Source organism: Anabrus simplex, chromosome 11 (assembly GCF_040414725.1).
Source record: "Anabrus simplex isolate iqAnaSimp1 chromosome 11, ASM4041472v1, whole genome shotgun sequence".
In the NCBI taxonomy this organism is placed as follows: domain Eukaryota; kingdom Metazoa; phylum Arthropoda; class Insecta; order Orthoptera; family Tettigoniidae; genus Anabrus; species Anabrus simplex.
The window spans coordinates 109,386,127-109,397,188 of record NC_090275.1 but is presented as its reverse complement, the minus strand read 5'-3'; the positions used below and the strand labels follow the sequence as shown (position 1 = coordinate 109,397,188).

Genomic DNA, 11,062 nt, shown 5'->3' with positions numbered 1-11,062 from the left:
TTTTTCATTTCCTAATCTGATATTTCCCGCATCGCCTGCCTTCGTTCGACTGCACTCCGTTACTTTTGCTTTAGACTTACTTATTTTCATCTCGTACTCCTTACCCAAGACTTCGTCTATACCATTCAGCAGCTTCTCGAGATCTTCTGCAGTCTCAGATAAAATAACAATATCATCGGCAAATCTCAAGGTTTTGATTTCCTCTCCTTGGATTGTGATTCCCTTTCCAAAGTCCTCTTTAATGTCCTTTACTGCCTGTTCTATGCAAACATTGAAAAAGGGGGACAAAAATCTAATTGGAATGATAACGCTGTTACAATCCTAGTTACGTGATTTGTTATTATTAACGATTCTAGAAAATGAAAACAGTTCAATGATACATTAAGTGACGTAAGAGAGGAAGCGAAGGATACATTGTTGAAGTGGAGGAGTGGTTACAGTGGAAGAAGAAGAAGAAGAAGGAGAGAAAGAGGATAAAGAATAATAAGAACTAATAAAATCTTACTGTTTTTATGATCAATTTTCTCCTATGGGTATAATTAGATAAAGACGATGATGATGACTGAGTGTTTCTGTTTGACTTCATTCACACACCTCACTACCAACCACCACAGAAATACCGAAAACAACCCTCGACATTGGGCAGACTGACTTAAAAATGGACCTGTGCCACACGTGCGACACACCATTACCGACGAACCCGCCACGGAGGGAAGATAAAATGCATTCTTGGTCCCACAAAACAACTTTATTTCGTACTAAATTCAAGTTTCTTAGAGGTCCAGTTGTATATTGGTCAATAGCTGGGTTTTCCTTCACGTAGAAATGCTTATAGTTATTTCAAAATGACTATCTCGTAATATAATTTCTTCTTTTGTGCGTTCAAAGAGGGCACCAGTTGTGGTTCACTATTACTGAACAGGTGAATTGTTGGCCAGACGCTTCTGATGTCCAACTGAACTGAAGTGGAACAAGAACAATGCACTGAGTGAGACGTGCGGAGAGGTGAATGTTGGTAGAACTGGTCTACTCGAACTTCATTCCTGGATACGGGATGAAGAGCTGAAACATAAAGAAATCTCTTACAAATGCAAACACTTCGGGAATTGGTAATTTGCAGGTAGAACCGCCAAATGCTGAAAGGCAGGTGTCACAATAAATTGTTATTACTATGAACATCAGCGAAGGCACAATATTACTGACACAGTAATCTTGATGGAGAGTAAGTAGTATTTTATTTTATGTCATTCTTCGATACGAGAGGTAGAGGACAAAGGTTGAACTCCTGGTTTAAGAACTTGGGAGACTGGTTTTAAGGGTGTTGCGAAACGTCACCCGCAAGATGAAAATCGCCAGGAGTTCTTTCTTCCTTTATTTGGTTTGGGGTCCAGGGGGCCAAGCAGACAGCAAGCCACAATCATATATAATGACTAGGGTGAGGATTTCGTCATAAATGCCTATTTTTATCATCAATCCAGAATCGTATGCTTATAAGTCTAAAATCTGTTTCAGTAGATTTTCAAAGAAAATACATGGGTTTTATAGTGCCAATAAATGCCTATTTCGTGCATTAGCGCCTATTTTGAATATATTTGCATGTTAAGCGCCTAAAACGACAAATATTAAGTATTTAAGTCGTATTTTTCCACCCATCTCTACTTTGTTAGTTTTCTTGACCAGATAGCCGCTGAAAGCATGTATTGTTTGCAGGTAGTTACCAAAGACAGGCACTTAAATGAGATTAAGAGGACCACAGCGTTCTCTCTATCTTCTGATTCTGCTTGGAGCGAGGTGGCCTTGAATCTGCACCCTGCTGTGGGGGAGGTGGGGGTAGAGAGAGGGAAAGAGCACGGTGGGAAGAGCTGTTTACACATCAGTTTACTCGTTTTGTGTTAAGCTGCAAGTAATTTTGGAATTCCTGGACTCGTAAATATATGTGTTAAAGCCAGATTGTTAGTGGACCACATACATTGGTGTTAATATAGTTGAAGGTGTCAGGGAGGAAATAGCGGGCGGTGCTTTCCATTCCCTAAACGAAGTGCAGTAATTTCTCGAGCAAATGCCGAAGGACAAATCATGCAGATCTGTTCTGTATCGGCAGTGTATAAGTGCAGTTATTTTAGGAAGCGTAACACATATTACACTGTATAAATTAGGTAAGTGAAATTTTATGAAATTCTGCAGGTAGCGGACAGTTTTGATGAAGATAGAATAAGCATTATAGAAGCTACGGCTGCACTGGCCAACACGAAGATGTTCAGTGGTCTCACATACATTTCTTCAAATTTGGAACAGCTACCTTCCAAAATAAAGCAGCTGGAAGACAGAGAAATTCCTCCTCTGAAGGCCGTAGGGAATGTTCGTGAGGTGGAGGTGATAATGGTTAACCTTAATGGACCGATAGGAGCTAAAATCAGTGCCAAATTTCGCAACATAATGCAGAGGAATCCCGGCTGGAAGGAAGCTCTGATCATCGCTACTGTTCGAGCAGCACCTCCACTACCAGGTTTCACCCCAGCAGAGCTAGCTGCTTTTACATGCTCTCTCCTGACCTCATGTGAAGTGGAAAGTTCATTTTCACAATTTAAAAATATATTAACTGACAACAGGCAAATATTTAATGTGCAAAATTAGGAACAATATCTGGTTGTCCACTGTAACATGTGCTAAGATTCATTTGAAGTGTCTTGTTCACATAATTATTGTCTGTAAGAGATAAGTATCTTAAATTGTATTAATAATTATTATAATAAATAATAATAATAATAATAATAATAATAATAATAATAACAATAATAATAATAATCATGGTTACTTTTACCTTTTCAGTATTTTGGTGGTCACTTGTTCCTTGACGTAAACCATTTAGCTGAGAACGAAGTGGCATGATGCACATATACTGAGTAATTTTAAATGATAAGCAGATGGTATATTCGGGTTGGTTTTTTGTGCCTATTTTTGCCATTTTAGTGCATATATCGGGATTTTTAAGTGCATATTTGCCTGCCTATTTGGGTATTTTAGTGCCTATGAATCATCGCCTTAATAACGACATAACATCTGACACAACAAAACTGAAAAACAATGAAATATACACAAAAGAAAACAATAGCTTTGGAAAAATAAACAACTACTTGTGAAGCACTGATCAAAGGTTTTTAAAATCTTCTGCCGAAAATATTCCTTGCAACGTCCTTTCGAACATTAAAATTCAAATAAACTTTTCTCAAAAAATTGATTTACAAATGAATCGCCAGGAAGGTAGCCAGCATCCGGAACGAATAAGACAATAGTAGAAGAAGGTAATAATAATGTTATTGGCTTTACGAGCCACTAAGCACTTTTACGGTTTTAGTAGACGTTGAGGTGCCGGAATTCACTCCCTCAGGAATATTTTCCGTGCGAGTAAATCTACCGACACGAGGCTGACCTATCTGAGCACCTTCAAATACCATTGGACTGAGCAAGGATCGAACCTGCCAAGCTGGAGTCAGAAAGCCAACGCCTCAACCGTCTGAGCCACTCAGCCCGGCAGCAGCAGCAGCAGCAGCAGAAGAAGAAGAACAAGAACAAGAGATGGTGTTGGTGATTACTGCTTGAATAGGAATTACAACTGGGCAACCATCCTCTGTTGGCACTAATGAGAGGAAACATGGAAGAGGGCCGACACTTCGAAGAATGAAGGTGTCGGCAAAAGGGAAAGGCCACCAAGAGCTTGGAAACAAAAGACTCCTTAAGGCTCGAAGATGGAGGCGAGGAGGCTCTAACAAGGAAATGAAGGCAATGCCAGACTCACCTAGCGGAACTGTGGTCGCTAACGGACGCTCCCAAGCAAAACGCCTCTGATCCCCCTTATAGTCACCTCTTACGAGTGGCAGGCGATACGATGAGTGTATTCTACTTCCCCCATACCATAGGGTGGCAGACGATGAAAAGGAACAAGATGATAGTGAAACACTAAACAACACTTAACTGGTATATGAGTACTTCGAAGACACTTTATGTGAATATTTAACTACTGTATAGTTGGTGGGGACATGCGTTCGTTCGCATTGTAATCCGTACAGCCGGAATATTCAGCCTGTGGAGGCCACAACCCGCTCTACACAGCGGTAACGCAGGTGTCTTGCGCTGGAATGGCCAGGAGTTAAACCAGCAACTTGTCCGTCCACGCTGTTAAGTGGCAATGGATACCTTCAAGGCGTTCTAAATTGAGATACGAACGGACATTGGTCCCCACCAGACAATTTCAAAACAGCCCATTTAACAAGAAGTATTACTTACCCCTTCGCCATGGTTCTTAATGCAGGACATCAGCAAAGGTCCATTGTCGCATATGTCGTTTCCAGTCACTGCAAGAAGAAAGAGGCATCATTATTTCATTACCCTGTAAGATCGCCATCAAACAGAATGCTATGTGACGTCACCGCCAGCTCAGTACTGTGTGACGTCACACCTCTACAGCAGACTCTGCACCTGCAGATATCACATGACCTGCACTGCGAACCGGAAATACTGAAATTAAAACTTTATATAGAGACTTAGAATTAATTTGTAACTGGACACACTTTTATGGACTTAGACTAATCATGTTGCTAGAAGTGTGACAGAGGTGGAAGCAGGTTGACCACATTTACTTCGCACATATATTGAATCGTCCATTTGTAGATCATTATCCATAACTTTAATTTCACAGACTGACAATATTAAACAGAAAAGGAATTTAAAATATTCAGACCTTTTCAATCAAAAAATAACTGGCGTTTCTTCTTAATACGTCAGCGGGATACTGTTTTTTATTTCTCGCCTTGCCTACATCCCGGTTGCTACACTGTCGGGACACCACTGGAAGCCTCCTACGTTCTTTATATGAAAGCCAACAACTTACGATTTGAAAAATCCTGAATATTGTATATTTTAATTTCTTCATAATTTGTTTTACGTCACATCGACACAGATAGGTCTTATGGTGACGATGGGATAGAAAAGAGGGAGGAGTGGGAAGGAAGCGGCGGTGGCGTTAATTAATTAACAGACATTTGCCTGGTGTAAAATTGGCAAACTACAGAATACCATCTTCAGCGCTGCCGGCAGTGAGGTTCGAATTCACTATCTCCCCGAATGCAAGCTCACAGCTATTTAAAACAAACCTAGCAGCCATTCACTCGAGTTTATTATTATTATTATTATTATTATTATTATTGCAAAAAAGAAACTGAACAGTAGAGAACTTTCATTTAATTTAACAAATTGAGAACATCAAACTAAAAAACCGGAATTTGGAATTATTGCAGCTTTTTCAGTTGTAAAGTAACCAGCTTTCTTCTCTAGTGAGGTAGCGCCACATCAATTGGAATGACACACTGTCGAAGACGCTGGCAAGTACACCGTAAAAACACTACTGATGTTTAATATGAAAGCAAAAGCACTAAGAAGAAACGTTCGTTACTTTACGATTGGAAAGTGAATACCGGTACTAGCAGTTCATTATTATTATTATTATTATTATTATTATTATTATTATTATTATTATTATTATTATTATTATTAATCATGCTCATCATACCTTCCTGTTCACACTTGTCTATAACTCCCATCACCCTCTCCAGTTCATCCTTGTCTTCTCCATATATATCCGTAGCTTGGTCCTGGCAGGATGTCTTGTTGAATTTCCCGTTAGTAATCTGGAACACGTGTTAAATGAGTCTCTATTAAACAGAATATAATAAAGTGAGATGTATCAAACACTGAATAGACTGTAGGACAGAATGAATAGACGATTCTCTGTGATGAAAATCAAAGTTTACACATTTTAGAAATAATCTGTTCTCCCAACTCCTCATTCTGTACTGTGGGCAAGGAAGTGCTTTCAAAATATTGTCTTGCAAATTTAGATCTGATTACGGGGAATGTATTGACAGGTCACCGGAGTCACCTTATTTGACTCCTTTGTATTTATTTTATGAGCATGTTGGAAAATATTGTTTAAAGCTGACGAAGATAAGCGATACACTAAATCAATTAAAATATTAATATTTAAATAACTGCAATCACTGGCCACCATGGTCACTCCACATGACTCCTGCGTATCGAGTTCTTCAGGCTTGCAGAACAATACTATTTAAGATGAATGAAGGGAAGACATACACTGTTTGAATTAAGAGAGACGTGTTTAATGAAAATGCATTGAAAGTATAAAAGTCACCTTATACGACTCCTGTATATATGGGGGAGGGGTGGGGCTGAGTGGTTCTGATGGTTAAGGCGCTGACTTTCTGAGCCCAAGTAGGCCGGTTCGATCCTAGCTCAGTCCGATGGTATTTGAAGGTGCTGATATATGTCAGCCCCGTGTCGGGGTACATTTACTGGTACTTAATAGAACTCCTACGGGACAAAATGTCGGTGTCCCCCATAAACCGTAAAAGTAGTTAATGGGAAGCAGGACAAATAACATTATTATTGTCAGAGCATTGTGAAGTACATAGTTGAAGATAAATTAAGATAAATCACACGAACTGAAAGATATACATTTAATATATTTGTATTGCAGATGTTTTATAACATTGATCTCATCACTACGCGACATATTAAATCGAAAATCATTAGATCCCGCAATGTTAAGCAATATTAGGTTAGTTAGAATGAAAACTAGTTTGCTGAGTAGGAAGTGTTGTATCTGCCGTAAAGCAGCGAGTGTAACATAAATTCTAGGAGTTTTATTAGGCCGTGCCCCGAATATTCATGCAAATCTCACAGCATAACCGATGTGCGGGCTAAGGTATACTTGTAACTCCTCGCAGTAAATTTGCATTCCAACCAATTTCTGCCTAAAATTGTGGACTCTAATGGTCAATCCCATCATAACCATCACAGCGTTCCACACACATGCTCAAAACAAGCTTTTGAACAACAATAAAGTTGAGTGTTGTGATCTGCATAAAATTTACCTTCTAGTATAATTCGTCTTGTACCAAGGAGGACTGATAAAAGCTTATATGACTATCTAGTTTTCTAATACATGTCAGTGCAGGAAAGCCTGTAACCCATCTATCGGGGAATCACAAAATTACAAGGTACTGTACCAAAGGACTCTCTGTAGTTTTACTTACCAGAGCCATTTCCTGGAAGCAACATCCCACGAAACACTGAAAGATAAAATAATAAATTTATTACATTACAACAACAACAATAAAGGCATACAGTTTGTTACTGTCTTAGTCAAAGCCAAAGATAAACATTTCATACTTCTTATTAATTTTAATGGCTATTCTTGACGAGAGAAGGTCACCCTTTTCAATCCAGAGCAGGCAGGAGAGTAACGAATGCAATAGGGCCCCCCACTTATCAAAGAAACGTAAAAACGTATGAATAACTTATATAAATGTAATTACAGCAGGTAGAATTAAGGCAATATGATATCAATTCATATAAAAATAGGATATCATTCTTGATCGTAAGATTATTTAAAAAATAACGTTTAATAGCGTTCATTTGACTACCTCCGTACACAGTTTAACGTCTAAGCTGCTGAGTTTCCAACCATGCACCACTTAGATGTTCATACATAAGTTTAATTGGTTTCTTTTTTCAGTTATTACAGAACTACGCTAATCGATACCGAAGTCTCGGTTATAATAATTTATTCGATAACCAAAAAATTAAATAAAGAAACTGTTCAAATAAATTTTGAAAATCACAGAATTGATAAGCCTAGTCTATTATTAACTTCGCGTAGCGAGAGAGCGCGCGTTCCAAACTGAGTTAACTACACCAGTTGCTTATTGGCATTGTACATTGTTCTCCAATAAATGTGTGTCGCAAGTTAAATGTTCAGCAAAATTTGTTCATAATTTGACTTCAGGTGCACTAGGCTACTCATTAACAAAGTAGCAGTTTCTAACTAAAATATATTTGTATCAATTGCGATTGTTGTAATTACTTTCCAATAATTTTCTGCATTTTGTGAAGAGCTTGTGGCGGTGTTGCGAGAGTTGTTGTTAACAACACAGTGCTGTGCTGTGCTGCTAGATGCAACCAAGAGGCAATTCCTCTACAGACAAATTGTAAAAAACAATTAATTCTTTCGAATGATTCTACAAAACAGCTTTGATCATTTCCGTCCAGTGACATTAGGCTACATATACATTATTTTTATTTCTCTGCGAGTAGTCCGGGGGCTCCTTAAAAGACGTCTTAAAAAATTATTTATAGCATAGACTGTAGTTCCTTATTCTCCGACTTTACATGCCGATTTTCAGTAAATTCTGCTTACCCATTTTCTCGTGACTCGGCGCTATATGGACTTAGTAAAAAAATCCAAATTCATTAATCTCTCTGTGATCATAGCCGGTACGGTAAAAATGTATAAGAACAAAATGATCGGAAATGTAATAATATATAATTTTAATTATGTAGTATTTATCGATACGACCACTAATAACATAAATATTTGAGAATTAAATTTTTAGGTCTTCCCCTAAGCTATCATTTTTCTCAGCCTGAATACAATTATAGCCTAGATTGCAGCGACTTATTCCCCGACTTTGCATACCGATTTTCATTAAATTCCCGTCAGCAGTTTTTCTCCTGATGCGTGTACATACAGACAGACAGACAGACAGACAGACAGACAGACAGACAGACAGACAGACAGACAGACAGACAGACAGACAGACAGACAGACAGACAGACAGACAGACAGACAGACAGACAGACAGACAGACAGACAGACAGACAGAGAGAAATTACGGAAAATTAATAAGTGCATTTCCTTGTTACTGTAGACACGACCGATACAGAAATACCATTCTGTTTAAATTCTGAGCAATGTACAGTCAAAACTCTTATTATATATATATAGACATTGCTTTTAATCGCTACATTCCTACTGACTTTTTTGTAATGACCTATGTCGACTTCAGTTAGGAAAACCACAAAGACACTCTCTCTGAGAATCCCATAGCGAAGCACGGGTACATCAGCTAGAATAAACTAAGACCTTCCAAGCACCATTTTTACTTTCCGATACGTAAGTGTTCGACCTCGCAAGCATCAGTCGTCAGTATGACATGGTGAGGCAGTTACCATTGCATGTTTTCGTATGCAGAAATTATTTTAAGTACGAGTCAGCTCATCAATTACCTAATGAAATGCCACCTTCACAAACACAGACACACGCATTCGTAAACAAGTACATTTGAAACTACTGGCTCAATGTTCAATAAAATACATGCACGCACACGAACAGTTTTACCTAGGTGGCAATGGTGCGAATCTTGAACGGTAACAGAATTAATCACTCACAAAATTAGCACAACAACTAGGTGTTACACATCACACTGTACAGGTTTACACGGACGCACTGTTTAAAACCTGCTGATCCAGCCACAAGAGTGAGATATTGTGATTGTTACTTTGCTGTTTATTCGACCCTCAGCTTGTGTTCTTTTCGGATGAGGCATGGTTTCATCTTAATGATCGTATGAACAGTCACAACTCTCGTTATTGGTGTGCAGAAAATCCTAATGGTGTTTATGAAGTCCCTCATTATGATAGGAGGATTAGTGTTTGGTGTGCTGTTACTGGAAGACCAATAACTGGGCCAAATTTCTTCGAGACTGCAGTAAATGGAGAGAAGTAAGAAGATGACATTATGACTCCGTTCTTCGATTAGTTAACGGAAGAAGAATCACGAGGATGCTTTCAACAAGTTTCAGCCCCTGTTCATACAGGAGAAAATCCTCTTCTTATAATCTCTAAAGTGTTTGTAGATAGAGTGATGAGTACTGGTCTATTTTCCCCTCGTTTTTCCGATCTAACAGTGTGTGACTTTACTCGTGGGGTAAACTGAAAGAAAACATTACGAATGAAATCAGAAACATTGCAGTGGCGGAACTCACTCGCGTCAGACACAATGTGGTTACCAGATACAGTGGCCTGTACAAGCCAGGAAGGACGACACTAGCAGCATCTTTCAGATTTCATACACTATTACAGGACCGCGCGACATAAGTTCGGCTGAGGCAACTGTCGTAGCGCACAGTACAAACACTGTGCGTTCAGTCTGAGTTTATATGGAAGACCCCTGGACTAATCATGATTAGTTTTCGTGACTTGAGATATTAAACGTACTCTCATTACCGTGTTGTAAATCACTACTATTACATTTACGGGAATGAGTAGAGCTTTTTTCTAGGATTCTACATCCTTTTGAGTAATACCAGGTACGTAGGATTGTGGCATTTAGCAGTATAGTCGGTGTGAAATGACGAACGTAGCATTTTATGAATACCGTCTTATTTCGTCCAGTTCGTATGCACAGAATTCAGTTAGGATGTAGACTACAAGTGCCCCCGTTGCTCAGGTGGCTGCGCGCCAGCCTCTCACCGTTGGGGTTTGAGGTTCAAAACCCGGTCACTCCATGAGAGATTTGTGCTGAACAAACCGGAGGCGGGACAGGTTTTCCTCCAGATACTCCGGGTTTCCTGTCGTCTTTCGTTCCAGCAACAATCTCCAATGTCATTTGATTTCATTTGCCAGACATTAATTGTTGTCTTGAAGGAGTGCGGCAGGCTTGGGCACCCGGCAGAGTTCCTGTTGTCGCCGCTGGATGGGGCTTCATTGGTTTCATTCCTGACGCGGTTGAAACTGTAAACAAGCTGTGGATTTGCATTTTCAATATGTTTCATTCTATGAGTGTTGCATTTTTTTTCACGAAAAATACACTGCTGTTTGTTGAAAGTGAAACAGCAAGACCGAGAACTGGGATCACAATGCAATTTATTCCACATTATTACAATTACAGAACTGTACATGCACGGTGACCGTGGAAATTCAGCACGGCGTAGCGGCACCACGCGCTGCAATCAGAGCCGCTAGACGTCGTGGCATGGAATCAAAGAGCGCCTGAATATGCTGCTGGGGAATACTCTGCCACGAGGTTTGTAGGCGAGTCCATAAATCATCAGCAATGGCTGCAGGAGGACCTGCACGAACAAGTTGCCAACCGGCTATATCCCAGACATGTTCAACGGGTGACATATCCGGCGAACGGGCAGGCCAG

The 11,062-nt window shown here is 39.5% G+C and overlaps 1 protein-coding gene across 1 annotated transcript in view; it reads right to left on the bottom strand.

Moving 5' to 3' along the window:
* Positions 1 to 786: 786 nt before the first annotated feature.
* Positions 787 to 11,062, bottom strand: part of LOC137502697 (general odorant-binding protein 19a-like) — a 40,306-nt gene continuing 30,030 nt past the window's right edge. Inside the window, exons 4-7 of the mRNA XM_068229675.1 lie at positions 7,110 to 7,145; positions 5,567 to 5,684; positions 4,285 to 4,352; positions 787 to 1,062 (exon numbers count right to left, since the gene is read on the bottom strand). Of these exons, the coding sequence (XP_068085776.1) occupies positions 1,027 to 1,062; positions 4,285 to 4,352; positions 5,567 to 5,684; positions 7,110 to 7,145 (258 nt within the window). The 3' untranslated portion in view covers positions 787 to 1,026. The remainder of the gene's footprint in view (positions 1,063 to 4,284; positions 4,353 to 5,566; positions 5,685 to 7,109; positions 7,146 to 11,062) is intronic.